At 39.8% G+C, this 25870-nt stretch overlaps 2 protein-coding genes and 1 non-coding gene across 3 annotated transcripts; 2 read left to right on the plus strand and 1 right to left on the minus strand.

Moving 5' to 3' along the window:
• Positions 1 to 7797: 7797 nt before the first annotated feature.
• LOC128070661 (U8 small nucleolar RNA) lies at positions 7798 to 7931 on the plus strand. Its single transcript, XR_008201635.1, has one exon. It is a non-coding gene; the product is annotated as a U8 small nucleolar RNA (small nucleolar RNA).
• Positions 7932 to 8447: 516 nt separating this feature from the next.
• Positions 8448 to 9043, plus strand: LOC128070261 (non-histone chromosomal protein HMG-14). Its single transcript, XM_052663571.1, has one exon. It carries the CDS (start codon positions 8531 to 8533, stop codon positions 8834 to 8836), a length of 306 nt encoding a protein of 101 aa, XP_052519531.1. The 5' UTR covers positions 8448 to 8530; the 3' UTR covers positions 8837 to 9043.
• Positions 9044 to 16447: 7404 nt separating this feature from the next.
• Positions 16448 to 17467, minus strand: LOC128070183 (melanoma-associated antigen B18-like). Its single transcript, XM_052663479.1, has one exon. The coding sequence runs from the start codon at positions 17465 to 17467 to the stop codon at positions 16448 to 16450; it is 1020 nt and encodes a 339-aa protein (XP_052519439.1).
• Positions 17468 to 25870: the final 8403 nt, after the last annotated feature.

A 25870-nucleotide genomic window follows, 5' to 3' on the forward strand; every position in this document is an offset into this window, starting at 1 on the left:
AACTAGTTAATCATTTGGAAGCTTGAGCAATAAAGCATCACAACAGTTTTTGAAATTAACATATAATGGAGAACTTTTGTATGTTGCTAATCAAGAATTTGCTTTAACCATTCTCCTTTAGTGTGACATATTTAAAAGTTTTCCCTTCTAGGCAAATAATATACTGAATTTTTCAATCCATCATACTTTATTTTTATATTTTTATTGCGTTTGTAATTTACCATAGATTTATTGGTTATTTAGATGGCTGTAATTTGCCCAGTGAAAGGTAGAAATGGCAGTGGAAATAAAAGTTAAAACTGTAGTGTTACTATTTTGTAGCAACAAAGGGAGGGTTCAGTTCAGTTCAGTTGCTCAGTTGTGTCCGACTCTTTGCGACCCCATGAATCACAGCACGCCAGGCCTCCCTGTCCATCACCATCTCCCGGAGTTCACTCAAACTCACGTCCATCGAGTCCGTGACGCCATCCAGCCATCTCATCCTCTGTCGTCCCCTTCTCCTCCTGCCCCCAATCCCTCCCAGCATCAGGGTCTTTTCCAATGAGTCAACTCTTCGCATGAGGTGGCCAAAGTACTGGAGTTTCAGCTTTAGCATCATTCCTTCCAAAGAAATCCCAGGGTTGATCTCCTTCAGAATGGACTGGTTGGATCTCCTTGCAGTCCAAGGGACTCTCAAGAGTCTTCTCCAACATCACAGTTCAAAAGCATCAATTCTTCGGCGCTCAGTCTTCTTCACAGTCCAACTCTCACATCCATACATGACCATAGGAAAAACCATAGCCTTGACTAGACGGACCTTAGTCGGCAAAGTAATGTCTCTGCTTTTGAATATAAAGGGAGGGTACTGGAAGGAAAAATATAAATCAAAAAATAAAAAATAATTCTTTTGGTGCCCCAAAAAAGGCATGAGACTTTCTCTTTTTAGAGCATTTACTTTAGAAAACTTGTAAATAGAAAACCATTCTCTTTTCAATCTTCTTGCCATTTTTTCCACCCATGAATGTTTTCCTTTGGATAAAGGCTAACACAGTGTGCCACTCCACTTACCACAAGCATTTAGGAAGAATTGTCTAACACATGGTGATTGTTGTTCAGTTGCTAAGTCATGTCCGACTTTTTGTGACCCTATGGACTGCAGCACACCAGGCTTCCCTGTCCTTCACTATCTCCCGGCCTTTGTGCAAACTCATGTCCATTAAGTCAGTGATGCCATCCAACTGTCTCATCCTCTGCCATTCTCTTCTTTTGCCTTCAGTCTTTCCCTGCATCAGGGTCTTTTACAATGAGTCAGCTCTTTGCATCAGGTAGCCAAAGTATTGGAGCTTCAGCCTCAGCATCAATCCTTCCAGTGAATATTCAGGACTGATTTCCTTTAGGAGTGATTGGTTTCATCTCCTTGGAGTCCAAAGGACTCTCAAGAGTCTTCTCCAGCACCCCAATTTCAAAGCATCAGTTCTTTAGCACTCAGCCTTCTTGGTTCAACTCTCACATCCATACATGACTACTGGAAAAACCATAGCTTTGACTATACTGACTTTTGTCGGCAAAGTGATGTCTCTGCTTTTTAATATGCTGTCTAGCATATTTAAAAAAATCTAGGTTTGAGTCGAACATGACTGAAGAGACTTAGCAAAGCAAAGTCCTCTTTCTTGAGGTCTAGCTATCTTTTATCTCAAGAATGTGAATGTAGTGGGTTATCTGCATTCTATATAAAAGGGTGAAATTTCTTGTTGACTTTGATATCTCTTTAGTTGCTTGCTTGTGATGCACATCATATCCCAGTTTATGTTTATTTAATATTAAAATTATTTTTTTCCTATTTGCTAATATTTTACCTGGGCCCTGTGATTCTGGAAAACAGTGAAGGTTAAGAGATCCTCCTGCTTTGTGTTTCAGGAAATAGCTTACCTGAAAGAACCATTCTTCCCCATATAATTTAAATAAGACTCATGGATGTTCCTTTGTTTACCTATGACAAGGTCACATACAGATACTCAGAAATAACACTTTTTGTTTCATAGGTGATCAGTTGAAACAAAATGCTTGTTAGCCAAACTTGGGTTAAGCTTCTCTTTTTCTTCCAGTCTCCTGAATTTTGGCCTCCTCTCACCAGAGCTAGCAGACAACCTGTCTTGAGAATAGGCAGGCCTCAGGGTAAAACATTCTCTGATTCAGTATCTAGTCACGCTATCTACTTCATCCCCTTTCCCCACACCCAGTTCTTTCTAGTGTTGTTTACTCCCATCTAGAAAAGAAAACTCCTTTTTTGCCTAATACTTGAGATTCTGGAGATCTTATGGTTACAGCTTTCCTCTATTGTAATAGTTCCCCTCCCCCTATTTCAAAATTCCCTTTGTACCTTGGTAATAATTTTTTCAAGAAAGATCTTTCCTTAATAATCTATATTTGTTTTTATTTTATGCATAATATGTGGAGAGGAATTTTTGAATCAGCAAGATGGTTTGTTTTTCTAATTATTTCTGTAACACATATAATGTAATGTCATCATAGAGGTGACATCTCATCACCTTTGTTATAATATATTAATTAGAAGCAAGTCAGAGGCCCCACCCTAAACCAATATACAAAGGCATGATCACCAGGAATTGGCAATCAGGGGGGTCCCATGAGGTTCTGCTTGCCATAGTTTACTCTCCAGGCTTCAATACAACTTGGTCAGGTTCTCTTTTCCTCATTTCTAAAAGCTTCTTCATAGTGGTGTGGGAAGGAACTGTGGATAGTGGATAGTGGATAGTGTAAGTGACCTTGCCCAAACCTCCAGGATGTTCATCTTGCTGGTTTCTGCATGGGCCTTTGGACCCCATAGGAATTCATACTATGGAGGATCACTGTTGGCACCTGCTAGCACTCCAGTTACTTTTCCTGCATAAATCTTGAGTGACAGGATTTCTGGGCTCTTAATGATAAAGTGTTTTGAAGTGTTTTCTCTGTCTCACCCTCATTATATTCAAGAATTCCTTGATCTCCTCCTTAGTAGGGCAGTTACCTTTCATGAAAGGAGACTCATCAGAAGACTCTCTTGGGCAGCCCCTGCCACCATTCAGACTCCCAGTGTTAGTGACATCCAGTTTGCTGACAAGGCCATAGAAGTGTTTGGTAGATTCTACTTCCTTCAACGTAAGGTAAAAGAGCAGCTCCATGTATTCAGAGGCTTTTCAGAAGATCATGAGATGTGGTCTCTTTATTCTTTATTGACTTTTTTCAGCATATTTGCCTTTGTAATGGGCATTCATTTTATAATTGAGCAAAAGGAACTATACAAACAAAGTCTCCTTCTGGGTTAAGTATCTGCATGGGTGCTCACACAGAAACAACTACCAATTGTGTGTATTTGTTAGTATAAGTGTTGTTATTGTTGTTCAATCACTAAGTCATGTACAACTCTTTACCACCCCATAGACTGCAGCACTCTAGGCTTCCCAGTCCTTCCCTATATCCCAGAGTTTGCTCAAACTCACGTCCACTGAGTCAGTGATATCATCCAACCATCTCATCCTCTACCACCCCCTTCTCCTCTTGTCCCCAGTCTTTCCTAGCATCAAGCTCTATTTCAGTGAGTCAGCTCTTTTCATCAGGTGGTCAAAGTATTGGAGCTTCAGCTTTTTTGTATAGTATGAGTATGACTATATAGGAATGTATATGTGTGTGTATGTATATATGCCTATATATTCCAACCAGAATGCTATGAGATTAAAAACCAACTACAAGAAAAAAGCTTAAAAAACACAAGCACATGGAGGCTAAACAATATTTTGCTAAATAACCAATAGATCACTGAAGAAATCAAAGAGGAAAAAAAAACTACCTAGAGACAAATTAAAATGAAAACACGATGATCCAAAACCTATGGAACACAGAAGTTCTAAGAGGGGAGTTAGAGGGGAGTTTATAGCAATACAGTCTTACCTCAGGAAACAATGGCACCCCACTCCAGTACTCTTGCCTGGAAAATCCCATGGACGGAGGAACCTGGTAGGCTGCAGTCCATGAGGTCACTAAGAGTCGGACACGACTGAGAAACTTCACTTTCACTTTTCACTTTCATGCATTGGAGAAGGAAATGGCAACGCACTCCAGTGTTCTTGCCTGGAGAATCCCAGGGACGGGGGAGCCTGGTGGGCTGCTGTCTCTGGGGTCACACAGAGTCGGACACGACTGAAGCAACTTAGCAGGAAACAATAAAAATCTAAAACAGCCTAACTTTATACCTAAAACAACTAGGGAAGAACAAACAAAATCTAAAGTTAGTAGAACTAAAGAAATCATAAAGATCAGAGCAGAAATAAATGATATAGGATGAAGAAAAGAATAGAAAAGATCAATGAACCTAAAAGCTGATTCTTCTGAAATATAAACAAAATTGATAACTTTCAGCCAGACTCATGAACAAAAAACAAGGGAGAGGACTTAAATTAATAAAATTAGAAGTGAAAGAGGAGAAATTAAAATGGAAACCACAGAAATACAAAGGAACATAAGAGACTACTATAAGCAACTGTATGCCAATAAGATGGAAAACTTAGAAGAAATAGACAATTTCTTAGAAAAGTACAGTCTCCAAAGAAAGAAGCAGGAAATACGAACAGACCAATCATAAGTACTAACATTGAAAATGTAATTTTAAAAATTATAACAGACAATAGCCCACAGGCAAATGCCTTCCCAGGCAAATTATATCAAACATTTAGGGAAATGTTAACACCTATCCTTCTGAAACTATTCCAAAAAATTGCAGAGGAAGGAACACTCCCAAAGTTATCCTGTGAGGCCACCATCACATGGATATCAAAAGTAGCCAAAGATACAAAAAACAAAACAAAACAAAACACAACAACCCCACAACCAAACAGTTATTTGGATACATGGGAATACTGTAACATAATTACACTTAGGTTTACAATTTTGCTTTGATAAGTGAAAAAATAACATTATTTTTTCATGTTTAACATATTCTTATGTTTATTATTCATTTGCATTTATGTTTACTGTTTATTGTTCATGATTTTTGCCAATATTTGGTGTATTAGGATTTTAATGAAATTTTTATGTATAAAAATTAAAATCTGTTCTGAACATTTAAAGTAAATAAATCACCCATCACAGTTGTTAAATCATGAAAGGCAGTGCCAAAGAATGCTCAAACTGTCGCACAATTGCACTCATCTTACACGCTAGTAAAGTAATGCTCAAAATTCTCCAAGCCAGGCTTCAGCAATACGTGAACCGTGAAATTCCTGATGTTCAAGCTGGTTTTAGAAAAGGCAGAGGAACCAGACATCAAATTGGCAACATCCACTGGATCATCAAAAAAGCAAGAGAGTTACAGAAAAACATCTATTTCTGCTTTATTGAATATGCCGAAGCCTTTGACTGTGTGGATCACAAGAAACTGTGGAAAATTCTTCAAGAGATGGGAATACCAGACCACCTGACCTGCCTCTTGAGAAATCTGTATGCAGGTCAGGAAGCAACAGTTAGAACTGGACATGGAACAACAGACTGGTTCCAAACAGGAAAAGGAGTACGTCAAGGCTGTATATTGTCACCCTGCTTATTTAACTTATATGCAGAGTACATCATGAGAAACACTGGACTGGAAGAAACACAAGCTGGAATCAAGATTGCTGGGAGAAATATCAATAACCTCAGATATGCAGATGACACCACCCTTACGGCAGAGAGTGAAGAGGAACTAAAAAGCCTCTTGATGAAGGTGAAAGAGGAGAGTGAAAAAGTTGGCTTAAAGCTCAACATTCAGAAAACGAAGATCATGGCATCCTGTCCCATCACTTCATGGGAAATAGATGGGGAAACAGTGGAAACAGTGTCAGACTTTATTTCTGGGGCTCCAAAATCACTGCAGATGGTGATTGCAGCCATGAAATTAAAAGATGCTCACTATTTGGAAGAAAAGTTATGACCAACCTAGATAGTATATTCAAAAGCAGAGACGTTACTTTGCAGACTAAGGTCCGTCTAGTCAAGGCTATGGTTTTTCCAGTAGTCATGTATGGATGTGAGAGTTGGACTGTGAAGAAAGCTGAGCGCCAAAGAATTGATGCTTTTGAACTGTGGTGTTGGAGAAGACTCTTGAGAGTCCCTTGGACTGCAAGGAGATCCAACCAGTCCATTCTGAAGGAGATCAACCCTGGGATTTCTTTGGAAGGAATGATGCTAAAGCTGAAACTCCAGTACTTTGGCCACCTCATGCGAAGAGTTGACTCACTGGAAAAGACCCTGATGCTGGAAGGGATTGGGGGTAGGAGAAGAAGGGGACGACCGAGGATGAGATGGCTGGATAGCATCACTGACTCGATGGACACGAGTCTGAGTGAACTCCGGGAGTTGGTGATGGACAGGGAGGCCTGGCGTGCTGCGATTCATGGGGTCACAAAGAGTCGGACACGACTGAGTGACTTAACTGAACTGAACTGAATTTTACACAGTTATTGAGAAGAAATAGAACTGAAAAAAAAAGTATTCAGGAACCATGTGGGACAGTCTGAGTTGGAGATGTCATCTAGATTATTTTTTCCAGACATGTCCACACTCAGCTCTTTATATGCAGTCATTAAGGTAATTAGCCTCAGGATATCTCCTGCCAGTTTCTCCTTCTCTACAGTTTTAGGTCCTCTTCCACTACTTACTGGTATTTGTGTTCTGTCTCAACTGTCACCACTTCCCGAGCCTTCCCACTCATACTGCCCCCAATTCAATGGAGGAGGGCCTGTACACAGGGTGAAAATACCAGTCTCCGGCAGCCATTAGTACAGCTCCCAGCCAAGAATGCTAACAAGGATGCAGTGAACCACCAGAATAGTCAAAAGATGTAGCTCTCCCAGCATCTAGAATCACTGGGTGACACAGAAAAGCTCCCTATACTCTGCCTGATGGTAGACACAGAGAATTCAAAGTATGTGAGATGTTTGGCATGCCTCTCTAGGCTTTTCATCCAGTAGATATGCCCAGAGACTTCTCAACTTCCAGCTGCTGATGGTAATTCAGACATTTCCCAAGGTGATTAACAGAAGTGATCTTGAACCCTCTGCCCAGATTTTCTACCTTCTCCCCTTATAGTCCCTTCTCTCCCTTCTGCTAAACTCTAAATCCAGAATGCTGCCTGCCAGCTTGCCATGGGCTCTCTGGATGAGGTTTTTCATGTGGCCTCTCATGACCTCTGGCAATTTTTCTGATCTCAGATCTTCACTACCTAAGGGCGTCCTGCCCAGTTCTCTTGCGCAGCAACTGATCATTCTCATTGAGTTCTTGCTTTTCAAAGTAAAGGAGGGATGTCTTGTTGATATTTCAGAATGTGAAGTACGCCTAGGAGAATCCTGGCGTTCAAGACATTAATGCTGAAGTCCAGCTCCATGTGGATGAGAGTTTAATTTTATACTCAACCTATTTGAAAATAAGGAACTAAAATAACAATGAGACAGTATCTTTCATCCCAAAATTTGGCCAAAATTTAAAAGACTGATGAAATAAAATGTCTGTGAGAATGTAAAGCATTCACACACATGAATCTGAGAGACTATAAATTGATATGGCATTTTTGGAACAGAAGTTCAGCAATATTTGTAAAAATTTTAAGTCTTCACACTCTGCCCAGTTTAATCAAGTTTGCATGTTACTATGTCTTTCCTGAGAGAAAGTATGCATATCTGTCTAAGATTTCATATTCAAAGATACTGATTTCAGTTCTATTACTCATAGCAACAAATCTCAAACAGTTTTTAATGTCCATCAGGAGGAGAATGGTTAATTATCACACAAACAGAAGTAAGATAATCCTTACCTGTCTTTTTCTTGGAATGAAGATTGGAACATGATGACTGGAGATCCCATGATATGCAATTAACATCTGTGCATAATGAAGACTTGCAACACCTTGATTGCTCCTATCATATTCTTCCTGATGATCTTCCTTTCAAATGGCCAAAAGGTATGAAAAGATGTTCAATATCACTAATTATCAAGAAAATGAAAGTCAAAGCCACAATGAGATAATACTTCACACCAGTTAGGATGGTTATAATTTTTAAAAAGGATAATGAAACGTTAGCTAGGATGTTGAAAAATTGAACTTTTGTGTATTGTTTCCACACTGCATTCTTGTGTAGTCATGTCCAACTCTTGGGACCCCATGGACTGTACCCTGCCAAGCTCCTCTGTTCATGGGGTTTCCCAGGCAAGAATACTGGAATAGGTTGCCATTTCCTCCTTCTGGGTTTCTTTCCCCACCCAGGGATCAAACCCACATCTCCTATGTCTCCTGCATTGCAAGAGGATTCTTTACCTGCTGAGCCATCAGGGAAGCCCTGTATACTGTTGTTGGACATGTAAAATGGTGCAGCCACTATAGAAAACAGTATGAAAGTTTCTTTAAAAAGTCAAATGTAGCTCGGGCGGCGGGAGGAGCGGCTGCGGTCAGGCTACTCGGCTTCGCGAAGGCTCTCGGCGCGCCGCGGCCTTCAGGCACACGGCTCTCGCCCGCCCCGTCACCACGATGCCCAAGAGGAAGGTCAGCTCCGCCGAGGGGGCGGCGAAGGAGGAGCCCAAGAGGAGATCGGCGAGGTTGTCAGCTAAACCGGCTCCTGCGAAAGTGGAAACGAAGCCAAAAAAGGCGGCGGGAAAGGATAAATCTTCAGACAAAAAAGTGCAAACAAAAGGGAAAAGAGGAGCAAAGGGAAAACAGGCGGAAGTGGCCAACCAGGAGACTAAAGAAGACTTGCCTGCAGAAAATGGAGAGACTAAAAACGAGGAGAGCCCAGCCTCTGATGAAGCAGAAGAGAAAGAAGCCAAGTCTGATTAATAACCACACACCAAGTCCTGTCAGTGGTCCCTGTTTCCCTTCTTGTACAATCCAGAGGAATATTTTTATCAACTATTTTGTAAATGCAAGTTTTTTAGTAGCTTTAGAAACATTTTTAAAAAGGAGGGAATCCCACCTCATCCCATTTTTTAAGTGTAAATGCTTTTTTTTAAGAGGTGAAATCATTTGCTGGTGGTTTATTTTTTGGTACAACCAGAAAATAGTGGGATATTGGATACGGGAGGCTTTGATTGTCTTGGGTGTCAGCTTAACATTCCATAGATGGGGGGTAGCTTTTATATCCTATAATACAAAAGCATACTAAATGGCAGTTTGGAGTCAGTTGTGCAGTTAATGTCTTGAACACTTTAAATTACTTCTCTTCCCATATTGTTTTGGTAGAATTATTTCCTACAGAAAACTACTTTTTGATCTTGGCTCTCCTGGTCAGAATTTTGTGCACTATACTATAACATCTTTGGTCGTGGTAGTCCAGTTTTCCTAGTAACTTGGTTAATGTGCTGTGAACGATTGACAGTTTGGGTATGTAGTATATATGATATTAAATTGTGAATCAGTGGGACTTAAGATGTAACAACATATCAATATTTGAAGATATTGGTACTTGATATCCTGTTAAGGAAAGTTTGCTCCAAATTTTAAGCTGGAAAGTCACTGGAATAACTGTTAAGAATCACAACTACATGATATTTTAGATTTCTGGTATGTATGTGAAGAATTGTGTACAAATTGAAATGTCTGTGTAGTGATCCTCAAAACAACCAATAAAATCTCAGTTGTAAAAGAATTTCTTGAAATGCATATATTAAGTTCTGGTTTAAATTTTATATATATTTTTGGCTCAGTGACTTGGAGGACCTTCATTCCCTCTCAGCAGTGAAAGCCTGAAGTGTTCTGACCCTTGGACCGCCAGGGAGTTCCCTAGATTTTAAAGAATTGCCACTTTTGTTCTTACAGTCTTACTAAAATTTTGGAAGAGTGAAATACTTCTTTTTTTCTATAAAACTTCTATGTGTACCTTGCAGAAATTTTTGTGACTAAATTGGCTTATTGGGAAATGAGCGCCTTGTCCTCTGAAGCAAAATAAATACGTAATTACTTTTCTTATAAAAAAAAATAAAAATAAAAAGTCAAATGTAGAACTACCATATAATTCAGCAATCTCATTTCTAGATATGTATTCAAAAGAATGGAAATCAGGATCTTGAAAAGATGTCTGCATTCCTGTTCCTTGTAGCACTATTTAGCAAAGATATGGAAACAACCCAAATGTCCATCAAAGGTAAATGAAGAAAGAAAATGTGATTCATACACATACATACATTCACATACACAACGGAATATTAGTCAATCTTAAAAGAGGAAATCCTGCCATTTGCAAGAATATGATGGACTTAAAGGACATTATGCTAAGTGAAATAAGCCAGTCACAGAAGGAAAAATACTGCATGGTTCTGCTTAAGGGAGGTACCTAAAATTATCAAACTCATAGAAGAAGAGAATTAAGTGTAGTTACCAGGAGCTAGGGTGAGGGGGAAATGAGGAGTTGCTCAATGGGCTTCCCTAGTGGCTCAGATAGTAAAGAATCTGCCTGCAATGCAGGAGACACGGGTGCGATCCCTGGGTCGGGAAGATCCCCTGGAAAAGCAAATGGCAACCCACTCCAGTATTCTTTCCTGGGAAGTCCCATGGACAGAGGAACCTGGCAAGCTATAGTCCATTGCTGGGAGCCAGCACGGGAGATCCCACCCATGACAAGGTCATGCAGGACTCGAGGGACTCCCTGGGCCATCCAACCCATGACAAGGTCATGTGGAAGAGTCCTGATAAGCAAGGCCTCAGGACTCAGCGGATCCCCTGGACATGCTCGAGCATCTACCCCCAAACCAGAATCTGTCTGTCTTATGTCTTTCACCTACGCTTCTGACATTAGCAGGGGGCTGTCCCAAACCAAAGAGTTAACTTAGGGCTCTAGTTGATAAATCTTCTGGGCATGAAAGGAGTGTTTCAAACCCTCTGTTAGCATTCTAGCTTACTTGGCAGGTTTATCCAGACTCTTGCAACATTGTTGAGCCTATGCTTACTGCCAAGTTCTCACATCCCTTATCCATTGTGTTCCTGGGAGTGCATATAGTTAAGATATAGAAATAATGAGCAGTAGCTTTAACATTAGCAACATTAGACTTTGAGTTAATAAGTTCTTTCTTTGCTGTAACCTGCTGAATCTTTGCTCCATAAAAATGTAACTCTGTACTTTAAGGGTGTCGCAGGCTAAGAATTTAAGAAGAAACACTTTAAAGGAAGATTATTGTTTTGGCTGACCAACATTTATCAAAAAGAGGTCATGGAATATCAACAGGCCTCCGGGACAGAAGATGATGTACAAAAAAGAAAGACTCTTGCAGAAAAGAACCTGGTATTGATAAAAGTTAATACTAATGGAATGTTGAGTTGACTCTGCATTTTTCACCTTGCTGTATGTACAACTCAGGGTATAAAAGCCCTGAGGAAAATAAAGTAAAACGGGTCTCGCTCACTGAAGCTTGGTCACCCCGTGTTGTTCTTTCCTTATCTTTTTCTCTATCTTTCTTCATTCGCTGACTTCGTCCATCCTGAGGATATCCCTGGACTCTGCTGAGGCTGGACCCCGGCAGTCCATGGCATTGCAAAAAGTCAGACATGACTAAGGGACTAACACTCTCACTTTTTTTTCTTTCAATTGTTATACTGGTTCAGATATGCAAAATGAATTAGTTCTAGAGATCTGCCGTACAACATAGTACCCATAGGCAACAATACTGAAAAAGTTTGAAAGAGCATAGATCTCATGTCAGGTGTTTTCACTCTGAAAGAAAAAACCAAAGGGACATGAGGACACTTTTGGAGGCGATGGATATGTCTGTTACAAATATTGTGGTGATGATTTCACAGGTGTATGTGCTGTGCTGTTCTTAGTTGCTCAGTTATGTCCGACTGTTTGCAACCCCATAGACTATAGCCAGCCAGGCTCCTCTGTCAATGGGGATTCTCCAGGCAAGAGTACTGGAGTGGGTTGCCAAGCCCTCCTCCAGGAGACCTACCAAACCAGGGATCGAACCCAGGACTCCCTCATTGCAGGCGGATTCTTTACCATCTCTGCCACCAGGGAAGCCCAAGAATACTGGAGTGGTTAGCCTATCCCTTCTCCAGCGGATCTTCCTGCCCCAGGAATTGAACCCGATTTCCTGCATTGCAGGTGGATTCTTTACCAGCTGAGCTACCAGGGAAGCCCTCACAGGGGTATGTAAATGTCCAAACTCATCCAATTGTACATTTTAAAATTGCAGTTTTTTATTAACTATATCTCAATAAACATTTGTTTTTTTTTTAAAGAAAAATAACCCTAGAGAGTAGTTAAAAGAGTATGGTGGATCTGTGTGTGCTGTCATGGAAATATCCTGCATTCATTTTGTTAAGTGACATGGTCAAGAGGCAGAACAATATGTATGTTGTTGATCATATATGTTAAATTCAATATACATTTCTAAAATTTATTTATTTTTGACTGCACTGGGTCTTTGTTGCTGTGTGTGGGCTTTCTCTCATTGAAGTGAGTGGGGGCTACTCTCCAGTTGTGGTGCTCAGGCTTCTCATTGTAGTGGCTTCTCTTATTGCAGAGCACAGACTCCAGGTACATGGGCTTGGTAGTTGCAGCTCACAGGCTCTAGAGCATGGGCTAAGTAGTTGTGGTGCACGGGCTTAGTTGCTCTGCGGCATGTGGGATCTTCCTGGAAGATTCCTGGGATGGAACCCATGTCCCCTGCATTGGCAGGAGGACTCTCATCCACTATACCACCAGGGAAGTCCTCAATATATTTTTATAGTGCATCTACATATGAGAAAGCCTCAGATTAGCTTTAAAGTGATACACATCAGGTTGTTGGGCTTCCCTTGTGGCTTAGCTGGTAAAGAGTCCACCTGCAGTGCGGGAGGCCTGGGTTTGATACCTGGGTTGGGAAGATCCCCTGGAGAAGGGAAAGGCTACCCACTCCAGTATTCTGGCCTGGAGAATTCCATGGGCTCTATAGTCCATGGAGTCACAAAGAGTCAGACAGAACTGAGCAACTTTCACTTTCACTTTTCATTTTCACGTTGTTAATTGTGGTTGCCTCTGAGGAGGGGGCTGGATTTTGAGGGAAGGGGGAGACTGTAATATATTTGTATTGTTAGAATTTTTTGCAAGAAAAATACATGTACTATTTATTACCTTTGTAATTATAATATTTAAATACATCTAACTACCAAAATAGTAGGTATGCATTAATCCGTTAAAGTAACTGATGCAACAGACAAAACATGTGGACCCACATGGCTTAAGGCAACAATTTATTCCTATACATATGAAGTCCAATGTGGGTAGACAGGGGCCTCCACTGTCATACAACTCAGGGATCAGGCTGCTCCCATCAGTGCTTCCACTTCTCAACTAGCAGTCTTTATGTTTGCTGCTGAATAGAACAGAAAGCCTGGAGCTGGCATACTGCTCTCAAATACCTTGGCCCAGGGGGTGACAAACACTGTTTCTGTTCATATTTCAGTGTCTGTGTAGTCACACGGGTCTTCCCAAGTACAAGTGGATTGGAATGAACGTGAAGAACACATTTATAGGTGACATTAGGCACAAAGGAAAACTAGGATTTTTCTCTGGGGCATGAACTGAGATAAGCGGTGTATGAAGGATGGTGAATTCTTTTGATCTTTATTGTTCAAAGGCAGCATGTGTGCCAAGGAATCATTTTCCTCTCCAAGAAGGACTGTGGTTCTGAGGAATTCAGCCTCAGTAGATGTTCACTAGAGAGTGATTTCCATGGTCTTTTCTCATCTTCAACTTATAAGGAAGGCTTTTGTAAGCTCACTCATTGGTGTGTGTATTCAGTGTTAGTGTTAGTCAGTGGTGTCTGACTCTTTGTGACCCCATGGACTGTAGCCCACCAGGCTCCTCTGTCCATAGAATTCTCCAGGCAAGAATACTGGAGCAGTGGCCAGTCACAAAACACATCCCTGCAGAATCTTACCAACAATATTTGGGTCACTTACAAAAATCCCCCATGTACCTTCAAACTGATATCAAGAACCAGTATTCTGTAAGAGATAAGATTGTGATCACCAGCTTATTTGAAATACACTTTGAGATTTGTGGGCTTGGAGTGGGGCTGTGGTAACTAGGTATCTAGACTTCACAATCAGTGGTTCCACTGGCAGGGATGGGACCTTCATGTGCAGAGTTGGAATGCTCTAATCAAGGGAGGGCAGATGACTCTGGACTGCTTGTGTCACAGGGAGCAGGATGCAGCTCCAGAGGTCACAGTGGAGAACTCGTCAGCATATGAGGTTTGATTTGGGCAAGAGGGCACACTGGGGAAGACCCGGAGGAAACAAGCTATAATGCAGGGAAGTGCTGGAACAGGACTTGTGCCCATATGTGAGCAGACTCAGCTATCACAGATCCCTGGGGCTAGGGCTAGTTAGTGACAATAGGATCCTCAGCAAATGAAGCCTACAGACAAGCCTCAAACTGTGCTTCATCCTCATATTCACTTTCATCAGGATTGCTTTTTATACTTTGAATGGAGCATCTTGTTTTTTAATCGTATGTGATACATCTTGTAGTAGTGAGAATAACAGAGAATGAAGAGACAGGTCTGCCTCGGGCTGGAGGAGTGGACAACTGTGGGCTCTAGAAAAATTTGGACCAGGGGTCTAGTCCCAGCTGTTTCACTTATCAGCTATGTGAGCTTGAGAAAACTACAAGTTCTTCATCTGCAATGTCTGATAAGCCCTACCTTGTAGGACTGTTGGAATATATGCAATGAATACGAAGCACTTGACTAGCGTCTTTAATGTATGGCAGGTATATGATTTTTTTTTTTAACTGCAAATGGTACCACCCTCCCCTCTGCAAAGATTTTTGTTATATTAATTTGGGTGGTATCACCAAATATGATGCAGCTTTCCACCTAATGATCCCATAATTCTGCTTAGCAAGAAAAGCAAAATAAATTCCCCCATTTGAGGATTACTGAATTTGTGTGTGTGGTTGTCTATCCCAGTTGGATGCAACTCCAAGGTCCTAGAATTTCTGTCAAGGACCAACAACTTCCCCCTGGGTGCCTTTCCATCCAAATTGCCTGTATTTTTATTCATTTCTTCACCATCAGACATGGAGCCCTCCCTTGAGTTTGCAAAATTACACCCAAGATAACCTAATTAAAATGCCTTTCTAATGCCTTAGGAGCTGGTTCTCAGCATTCCACCTCAAGGGAGTATCACCTTTATTTCTCAGAAATTCCTTGGAGATGCTGTACATAAAACAGCTAGGTTGTGGTCTGTGTTCAGCTGCACGTGAACAAGAGCACCAGACACCTTCCATTTCTGCCCAGGAGAAGCTTTTCCTCTGGTATACTGATACTAAAGTAACTGTTACAAGCAGGTTTGCATTCCAGGGTTTTGTCCTCCAGCACTGAGTAAACACCATTTGTATACCTGGCCTCTGTTCATCAGTCCCACAGCCTCATCTAGCCTACCACCCAGCTTAAATGAACAGGATAGCCCACTGAGAGATTTGTATTTTCCCCAAACCCCAAACTACCATTCCCCAGGGAATTTGCACTCTATTGTTTTCAGCCAAACATCTTCCCCCTCCCACTTCTCCAAACCCCCTATTTGTCCCCTTACCTCCTTACTCCTTTAAGTCTTAAAGAGTATTTTACCATGTTCTGTATATAATTACTTCTCCTTAACTGTACAATTCTAAAGGCAGGGGTGTTTTGTATCTTAGTTTCACCATTTCTAACACAATAGTTTTCAAAGAGCAGATGTTCAATTAATATTTGGGGAATGAATGAGACAGACAGCATGAGTTCCAGTTTATAAATGTTTTATTTCTCTTATGTTCCTTAATAAGCTAAGCAAAGCCAGGCATGTATCTTTTATTTTTATAGAATAACAGATTAAAATGATTAAGGGAAACCAAGAACTGCACATTTTTAAAGATTTTACCCCCCCTGCATGTTTTCATCCCAGTAATTTTACTGTTGCATTTTTTCATACGTCCAAAGAAGTGCCTTTTACCATGCCATGTTGTGTTGTTCTAGTTCAATATATACTAAAGGTTTCCCAATTTATGTTGCAAGATAATAAAACTCTTATATTAAATCTATTAGATTAAATCTAATATGCAACCAAAATCACTAAGTTTAGATTCTGAAATGTATATCTTCTTTAAAAGAAAACATTTGAAATATAACAAAAGGAAAGAAAGAAAGGAAGAGAGAGAAAGAGAGAGGAAAAAATAGAAAAGAGAAAAGATTAAACTCTTGTTTACCATATAGAACAGAAACACAAAGATGATATTATAGTTTTCCCTGTGGGCCCACCCTGGTCATCCACAGCTTAGAATGTTACTGCTCTTTTTCAACCTAAAAAAGAAAAAAAAAGAGAAAGGTAAAATTTCAAGTTAGCAATATATACCAGGAACTCCAGGATGGTATACACTTCTCCAGTCCCACCCTGGCCCTCCACTGTTAGAATGCTGACACACCTTTTTGAATTTCACTTAGCCTGGGAGGAGGTGCTGGCTCTGGCTCTAGAGCGGGCACTGGCCAGGGCAGCAGTACGAGCCCTGGCTGCAGCTCTGGCTCGGGCTCTCTCTTCCTCATCTCTCAAAGCCTCTTGATACCAGGATGGGAAGGCAGTGGGGACGGTATCGTGAACCTTGGCTAAAAACTCCAGGACTTTCATTTTGCTGGTTTCAGCATGGGCTCTTGGGCCCCACAGGAACTCATAGCGTGGAGGCTCACTGTTGGCCACCTGGCGGTACTCCAGGTACTTGAGCTGCACCAGATCTTCTGTGAGGACCTTCTTGGGATCCCCATAAATGAAGTGCTTCCTTTCAGCATATACACCCATCATATTCAGCACTTCCCAGATCGCCTCTTCAGGGGCGCAGTTGCCTCTCATGAAGATCACACCAAGCACAATCATCAGGATGCCGGTCTTTGGCATGTGCTCATATTCATTCAGAGCTGAATCATAGGAGAGGTCTAGTTTGTTGACAAGGGTGTAGCAGTGCCTGGTAGGATCCACTTCCTTCAAATCAACACCAAAAGCCAGCTCCATATGATCAGAAGCTCTCTTGAGGATCTCATTGTAATGACTCTTGTACTGTTTGATAACAAACTTCATTATCTCTGCCTTTCTAATTGGCTCTTTCTTTTGATACTTCTGCAGCAGGAACTGCACCAACAGAACCACTTTCTTATTTAAAATCTCACTGAGTGAGCTCTCAGCGCCCTTGGGGAAGCTTGTGCTTTCCGCCTTTGGGCTATTGATATTTTCAGCTGAGTTGGTGCCTGAACTAGCTGCAGTAGCACCAGTGGCTCCCTCAGGTGCCTCAGGAGTGCTGGATGTCCCAGCAGCAGGCAGATTCTCAGGTGTCTCCCCCAAAACCGAAGGGGGCTTTCCTGCTGCTGCTGCCCCAGAGGCCTTAGCAACCTCTAGGCCCTGGGTCTCAGTACGGGCCTGGCGGCGTTTCTCACGGGCACGGAGCTTACTCTTCTGACCCCGAGGCATGATGACTGGTCAGGGACCGCAGACAGTTGCTCAAGCTGCCAAGGTTGATGAAGAGCTCACCCTAGAAGACAGAGGAAAAGAAGGCGTGTATAGCCTCCATAGGGAGATTCTTCTATCTTGGCTCCAAGAACAACTGCCTTTGTTGATCCCCTTAAGGGTACCGTTTTAAAAATCGACAAGACAGAGGCCAACGGAACTCTGTGGGCCGCCTCTGTTCATCAGGAGCTTGTCACCTTAATTCTAACCCAGAATACTGAACTTGACTCCTGACCAGTCCTTTTACGACTCCTTCTGCTGACTTGAGGCTGCCCCTTCAGACCAAGGCTTCCCATCCCACAAATTCTCCTGGTGGAAGTAGGGGGGTGTTGGGCCTAACGGTCACTTTTGAGCCACTCGGGGGTTGACGGTCGGGATGGCGCAAGTTAAGATAGGGAGGGGCTCTACGGGACCACCTGAGTTCTGGGAGGAGTGTGTCCCTTTACTTCTAACAAAGATTGTTTACCTGGACACTTGTCCAATCCTGGAACTCGTCCCTCTGTAGATATACGAGGCCACACCTCTCCAACTGAAGCCTCGAGCTCCGAAGCTGCCGTGGCGGAAGGCAGGGAGAGCACTTCCGGTATCGCCCAACTAGGTTTGCCAGCATTGAGGGCGGGGGGGAATCGGTTCCGGAAGGGCCTCCCTGTCTGTCCTGGCAGGTGGAGAAATCGTGCAGAACTCACATGAGGGAGTCTTACCTGACTCCTGACAGGGCCTGGGACTTCTTCCTCTGCTGAGCTAAGTCAGCTGGCCACAGACCAGGGTTCTCATTTCCCTCGGAACCCCCCAGCAGGAAGTAAGGGGTAGCCTGAGCCTAGCAACCATGTCTAGGGCCTACCAAGACTGATAGTGGGGGGGGGGGGGGGGACGGCTCTTTGTGGACTCTTATTTTGGAGTGGGTTCTTCCCTCAGTCCTCACTCAGTTTCTTACCTTGATGCTTTGTAAGTGAGCTACTAATCTGATAGGGTGCCAGACCAATCAAGCAAGGCATAAATCTGTAAATAATTTAAGGAGAATTGACTACTGTACAATACTCTACTCACCATGAATAAACAAAAGATATGTTGCTCTATTTAAGATTTCTTTTACCTAAGTCTGTCAGTAATTTTTTTTACATTTACTTCCATAAACATCATGTGCATTGTTGTTCGTTTTCTTTCGAGGTATCTTTTGGATAGCACTGCTGTTTTGAATGATGTATTTACCATTATATATCCTAGTTACTTATTTTGTGATGAGTCCTCCTATTGGGACTTCCCTGGGGGTCCAGTGGATAAGACTCCAAGCTCCTAATGCAGGGGCATGGATTCAGTCCCTGTAGGGGATCTAAGATCCACATGCTACGAGGTACAGCCTTTAAAAAAAAAATCTTCCTTTTGATATAGTGATCTTCTGCATCAGCTTTTGAAGTTTCTTATAAATTTGAATATTTGGCAGCCAATTTCCTTGGGGTTTTTAATTAGAGAATCATATTACCTTTTTTCATTATTCATAACTTTGTTTTGGTATTGCTGTGTATGGCTGTATACTGGCTATGCAGTCCAGTCCAGGTTTGAACAGTAGAGTTGGTACCGTACCTCCACGCCCTCTTCTGGACTTTACTGGAAATGTTTCTAAAGTTTCACACTTAATATGTTTGCTATTGATTTAACAATATGGAAATTCCATTCTAATGTAAGTTTTCTAAAAGTTATTACCATGAACTGGTGTTGAACTTTTATCAAAGATTTTTTCTTTACTCCTACACTTGATCAAATGCTTTCTCTTCTCTGTCTGATAATATAGTGAATTCCAATATGCTTTGTTGGCGAAGCCATTCCAGAGGTGACACTGAAATTCTGTTTGGAGATCCATACCGTCTGTAGTTTCCTTTGTGGTGATGTTGTCAATCATTGAGGATCATCACTGTCATCCATTAATCCACTAGAAACTGCTGAGTTGTAATTCTCTAATTCTACCATTCTTTCTCAAGACTATTACCTGAAATATATGTATAGGTAGAACCCTCTGTTATCCTCTCTTTTTTTTTTTTTTGAGGTGAGCCTTCAATAGCCCTCTTTTACTGCCTAGATAGATAGACTGATAGATAAAGAAAGCTAAATCTCTCTGTCTAATCAATATCAGAACACTCTTTAGCCCAAAATTGTTTTATGTTTTTTGTAATTTTAAATAGCAAAAAATCTTGCTTGAGAACTAAACCAGTTAATAACTGGTTGAATAATTCATCTGTTATTAATTACTATTAACAAGCAGCATTGGGGTAATCAGTGTTTATGCCCTAGAGTTTGTCACATGATATAGTATTTGTGCTTACAAATAGTTATGATTTTGGAAGACATAGAAAATATTCCTATGATTTATTCAAAGTCAGCATTCTTTGAAAGGGTATAGTTTTTCTATTCTTTCTATATAGCTATCTAATCATTATGCTAGTTGAGTTTTATTGTTTTCTTTATAAATTCTAACATGGATTATGGCAAACAGTGTAAGTGTTATTACTACTTTAGTTTATACACACGTAGACATAAAACCAAATTGTGGCACTCTGTCCTCTGGGTTCACAATTTATTTAATATAGGCCTGTCCTAATGAACTTCATATTAGAAATCCATTAATGTGGTCAATGCAAACTTATCTGATTTTTTGAGTAAATATGCTAATATGCTCTCAATTTATTAAAAATAATTTTTCCAACTTCTCAATTCACTTGTTAGTAATTTAAATATTTAGGTTTTTAAATGAATATTTACTTCTTGAGTAAGTGACATTTTTGGTTGTTTCTAAAGTAATAAGTCTGGAAATAAAGAATGTTCTGGAGCAAAGAGACTCAAACTGTGAGTAAGGAGTCTTAAGTAAGAAACAAACTGTTAGAACTATTTTGGAGTTCTTTTTTTTTTTTTAATTAAATTTTTATTTTTACTTTATTTTACTTTACAATACTGTATTGGTTTTGCCATACATTGACATGAATCCACCACGGGTTTATAACCTCCCTCTCCCTCTGTGCTTCTGCCCATGCTGCTTCTCCCTGAATGGTATAATAATGCCTTCTCAAGCACAAGGCATTTAGAGGGATTCGGCCCCTGATAACAACTGGAGCCTTTCAGTACATGAGGACTTTGTTCACCTTTACTTTCTGTTTCAGTTCAGTTTAAACAAATTGTCCACACTTAGGTCTGCTGCATCCAATACCATTTCAGCCATTTCAATGGCCACACTGCCAATGAAGGACTGAATTTCTGGAGTCTTCCTTATCCCTATACCTCATCCTCTAAAACATCTGCTCCAGCCAAGATAATGATATTAATGAGGAACAAGACCATTTTAGATCGAGGCCATTTTAGAGGAATGGAGACGCACTGTCTTCAGTGAGCCAAATACCTGTGACAGCATACTCAGAATGACATAGCCAGGAGTCACTTTGTCAGCTTAAGTGAACTCTGTTTTTGAAGAGTTCAAAGTTTGCTACTTGCCAGGCAACCAAAATAACTGAGTAGAGAGTTTATTTCAGAAATAGAATATGTTAATATGGCTTAGTAAATGGAAGATAAGGAAATGTTCTAAGGGTACATGTTACTGAGTCAGGACTAGAACTAAGGTGAGGTGAGTGATAAAAACATTGTCTCTATTTTAAATAATTAAATAAATAAATACAAAGTTATACATAAAGACAGGATCTGAGCCTGCACTTGTATGACCCTGAGAGTGAGTGTTTCAGTTGTCTAACCCTGTTTTCAGCCAGTGAATGGGTTTTTTTATGTATAGTATTTTCTTATCATGGATTTTGGCAATTATTTTGATTTTTTAAAATATTGATTTGGGACATAATTTATCTTGATTAGTGAGATTTTTTTATCCTCCCTCATCCTCAAACTTTGAAGTCAAGGTGAATGCCTGACTTTTCTCATCCTGGTCCTGGTGAGTCTTTAGTGTTTAATATTGATCATGGCCTCACGCTTTTGAGCATTATTACTTAATTATCACTTGCCTTGTTTTGAATTTTAGGTATCATTTCACTGTCTGCTTTTGTGATCTTGAGCAATAAAATTACCCTATCAGAGACTGTTAAAAAAAATGTTTAGAATAGAGACTACGGATACTCTTTTTACTGAGTTGGTGGGGTGATTAAATAAAAGTATATGTGAGAAAATACTTTGCAAACTTTACAAATTGTTAGTTGCTTAGAAATATTTACTGGATTGCAACTGAGAAAGTCCTAAATTCAGTTTTGATCCATTCTTTGAGATACCCAGTGGCTTAATTTGCCATTGCTACATAGTAAGTTATCACAGACTCAGTGGCTTAAGATAACCCACTTATTATCTCCCAGTTCTGTTGGCCAGTTGTCTAGGTACAGTTCATTTGTGTTCTCCACTCAGGTCCTTACTCTCAAAGTGTCTTGTTGGCTGAGCTGTGTTCTTATCAGGAGTCTCTGGGCAAGGATCCAGTTCAAGGATTAAGGTTGTTGGCAGAATCAAGTTTCTTTTGTTTGTAGAACTGAGGTCTCCTTTTTATTGCTGGCTGTCAGACAGGGGCCATTCTCAACTCCTAGAAGTTGATTGCATTCCTTGCCATGTGGCCCTCTACATTTTCAAAGTCCACCATGAAAAATCTCCTTCATGTAGAAGAATTTCTGACCATAGTGGTAGCTGGAACTCCCAAGTTGCATGCACTATACTAAATTTAAAATGAAAGGCTTTAAAGTCTCTAATGCTATGGGTCCTGTTTTTGCTTTTTACTTTTTTTTTTAAACAATTGTGCCTGATGAATGTTAGCAAATATCAAATACTGGGTTATTTGATGCTTTTAAAATCTGATTAGTTGGGAGGTTTTGATTTGTTGCTCATTTGTTTTCTTATTATCTTCACTCTTAGTGGAATGTTAGAACTAACTCTCTTAGTTTATGTATGTTCACTCATGGGGCAGAGAAGAAGTCATGGGAAGACAAGTTATCAACTACTATAAAAGAAGTGAGAAGTGCTCCAAGAAAGAAGCAATTGTGACTGGGAAAATTTAATTATCCTAGTGTCCAAGACTGTTTTAAATCTAAAGTGTGGCTGAACTATGGAATGGGACACACAGGTTTCCCCACCCCATTCTCTAAAACATGTTTGTTATTGAGTCACAGAGATATGAAGAGAAAGAGTAAGGAGGGAGGACAAATATTTTAAAGTAAAAATAATAATAACTATGTATTTGTTGAGGACCTATTATATTCAAGGAAGTGTGCTGTGTCTATTATCTTACTTCACGTGTGGCATGGGTTTCACTTATTGGATAGTACAGGCAAAGAAAGTGAGGCTCATAAGATTAAGAAGCTTTCTTTCATCCATTAGTTTTTATTTACTAAACCAGGATTTTGACCAAAGTCGTGAAGATACCAAAGGCTTAGACTGAAAAAGAGATAGAGAAGAAAGGTGTCAGAGAAGTACCCCGCCCCCCCGCCCCCGGTCAGAAGTGGCAGTTTCCTTGACAGCAGATAAGCAACTTTATACAGTTTTATTATTGCATTCAACCCTGTTCATTACTTTCTGTTTTAGCCTTTTCTTTTTTTTTTGTTTATACTATCACTTATAATTTTGATAAGCAAAATAATAGTTAAACATTGGTCTCAACTATAAATTAGTATTAAAGTCATTATAAAGAAAAACTTAACATGATATTTATTATAGGAACACTTAATGATAGGACATTATTCATGATAAAATTATCTTAAACATTCAGTTGAAGACTTTTAAGAAATATGGTCTTAATTTAGCTCTTTTTAAAAGAAACCATGTTATTTTTAATCTGGTGGACAATTAGATGTCCTTTTTATTCAAGTCAAAAGTGGAGTCTCAAGGTCAGATTTATGTATTCTTAGAGCAATTGAACATGTTATTATTCTATACACTTTGAATACCGACTTGACTTCATGTATTTTTCCCACTTTAATATTTTTCTGAATGCAAGACATTATAATCCTTAATTCAACAGTATTTTATTGATAAGGAATTCAACCATGCAGTGTGCTGGGAGCTGAGGATAAAATGATGAGCAAAATGTGGACAGACCCTACCTTCATAGAACTTACCATCTAGTGGGAGAGACAGACATGTATATTACAAACTTAAACATTATATGTGGAAAGGACAGATAGATAAAATAGTGTGATACTCTGATTCAGTAAGTTTGCGAAGGCTGTCCTGAAGAATTAGTATCTTAACCTAGGAAAAAGGATGTATATGAGTTAGATTGACAAGCATAAGGTGAGGTTTGAAGACTGTTCCTTAAGGGACCTATACAAAGGTCTGATTAAGAATAAAGTTGTTGGACTGAAAGGAAGAGCACATTAGCTTGAGTGTGAAAGTCAATGGGGAGAGTGTAGTGAAAGAGCTCGGGGTTTCTTCTTAGATGCAAAATAAAACCACTAAAAGTTTAAAAGCAGGCAAATGACCTACCCAGATATGCATTTTGTAATGATCACTGTGGCTGCAGTATATATGTGTGTGTGTGTGTGTGTGTGTGTGTGTGTGTGTGTGTGTGTGTGTATAACAAAACAGGGAAGCAAAGCAAGACAAACAAACAAAAACCACATAGGAAAAAGAATTCCAGATACTTGAACCATATTCCAGGGTTGTGACATCAGAGATGGAGAAATTTGGATAGATTAGAAAGCTGTGTGTAGGTACAATTTACAGGACTCCTGTGCTTGTTGGCACATGGCTGGTATAGGAGAACATAGTGTCAAAAATACCCATTTACATCCAGGGCCTGCACAACTACATTCATGAGTGCAGTGTCTACTGAGATTGGGAATTCTGTGAGTGTACAATTTACCACAAGTGGGAGTCATAAAAATGGATGTAATTTGGAGTTTTGGTGGTGTGCTCAGTTTAAAGAAGGTTGTGTTTGAAGCACTTTTGATAAATATTCAAGTGAAGATGTCAGATAAGCAGAAATATATATATATATGAAGCTGAATATTAGAGAAGAGATCTGGGCTTGAGATGTACATCGGAAGTCATGAGGAGGCATTTGAAAATGGAAGCATTGAACATGAGTGGACATGACAAGGAAGAGAGTACAGAGTGAAATAAAAAGTATGAAGGCAACCCAACATTTTAAAAATGGATAGAGAAGCACACTCTTTGTAGAAGACTTAGAACATATAGAAAGCTATTTGATCACCCGTAATTCTGTTGCATATATATATACATATAATGATTTGGTGCCACAGCTTGCAATTCCTATGAATATCCAATAAACATTTTTACTTTTAATCAGCAGAGATAGTAATTTCTTATTCAATTTTGATGAACACCCAAAATCTTGTTAAGCTACAAGCATATGAAAATAATGAATAAAGAAATAAATATGTCCTATATAAGGGCTTCCCTGGTGCCTCAGTGGTAAAGAACCACCTGGTAATGCAGATGATAAGGGAGACGTGGGTCCGATCCCTGGGTCAGGAAGATTCCCTGCAGAAGGAAATGGCAACCCACTCCGATATTCTTGTCTGGGAAATCTCATGGACAGAAGAGCCTGGACTGGCTCCAGTCCATGGGGTCGCAAAGAGTCTGACACGATTTAATGACTGAACAACAGCAACAACATAAAGAGTTAAATCTCTTAATATATACTCAGTTACTTTAGTTATGGCATCTATAGAATTTGGTGAAATTCAGTTGTGTACTGTATTTGCTTCAGAAAAACTCATTATCACCATTTGAAAAATAGCATAAAGCATATGTTCTATTGATGATGGCATCATGCTGCTATGTGAAGGACAACACATTAGATTTACATTAAATGTATAAAATAGAGCAACTCATTATTGGCTTTTCCTAGACTGAGTCGTCTGTGTTCTAATTAAAATGAATATTAACTTTTTTTTCTAATTTGATTTCAGTTTGAACAGCTTTTAAAAATGCCAATATCTGCAAGCATAATACATTTTAATGCACCTAAAATTTATTTAAAAGAAAATGATTATGTGCATTGTACTTATATATAAATGTGAAACTGATGGCAAAGCATATTATGATTAATGTGTGATATTTTATATTTACATTACAATTGTTTTCTATTTTCAGTGATACATAGTTGATGGGTCTGTTGCAGTTGTATTATGTATAATGTAAGACACCAACTGAACCTTAGGATGACTAAGATATTTAAAAATTTATGTTTTCAGAATGATTCAATAAGCTTTGAAGCAATTAACTTCTTCATGGCTTAGAGTCATGTTTTTTCAAAACTTAAACTCTCCAGAATTATTAAATTTCATGTTCCATTGCATCTACATTTAATATTGTGATGGTTATTGAGACATATGTACATTGTATTGTCCCTTTAAGGAAGTTATGTGTAGAGGACACTGG

This window comes from Budorcas taxicolor, chromosome X (genome assembly GCF_023091745.1).
Source record: "Budorcas taxicolor isolate Tak-1 chromosome X, Takin1.1, whole genome shotgun sequence".
Lineage (NCBI taxonomy): Eukaryota > Metazoa > Chordata > Mammalia > Artiodactyla > Bovidae > Budorcas > Budorcas taxicolor.

What these genes read in the sequence shown, in the direction of transcription:
- LOC128070261 (XM_052663571.1), top strand. Translation starts at nt 8,531, where the DNA reads ATGCCCAAGAGGAAGGTCAGCTCCGCCGAGGGGGCGGCGAAGGAGGAG.
- LOC128070183 (XM_052663479.1), bottom strand. Translation starts at nt 17,467, where the DNA reads ATGCCTCGGGGTCAGAAGAGTAAGCTCCGTGCCCGTGAGAAACGCCGC.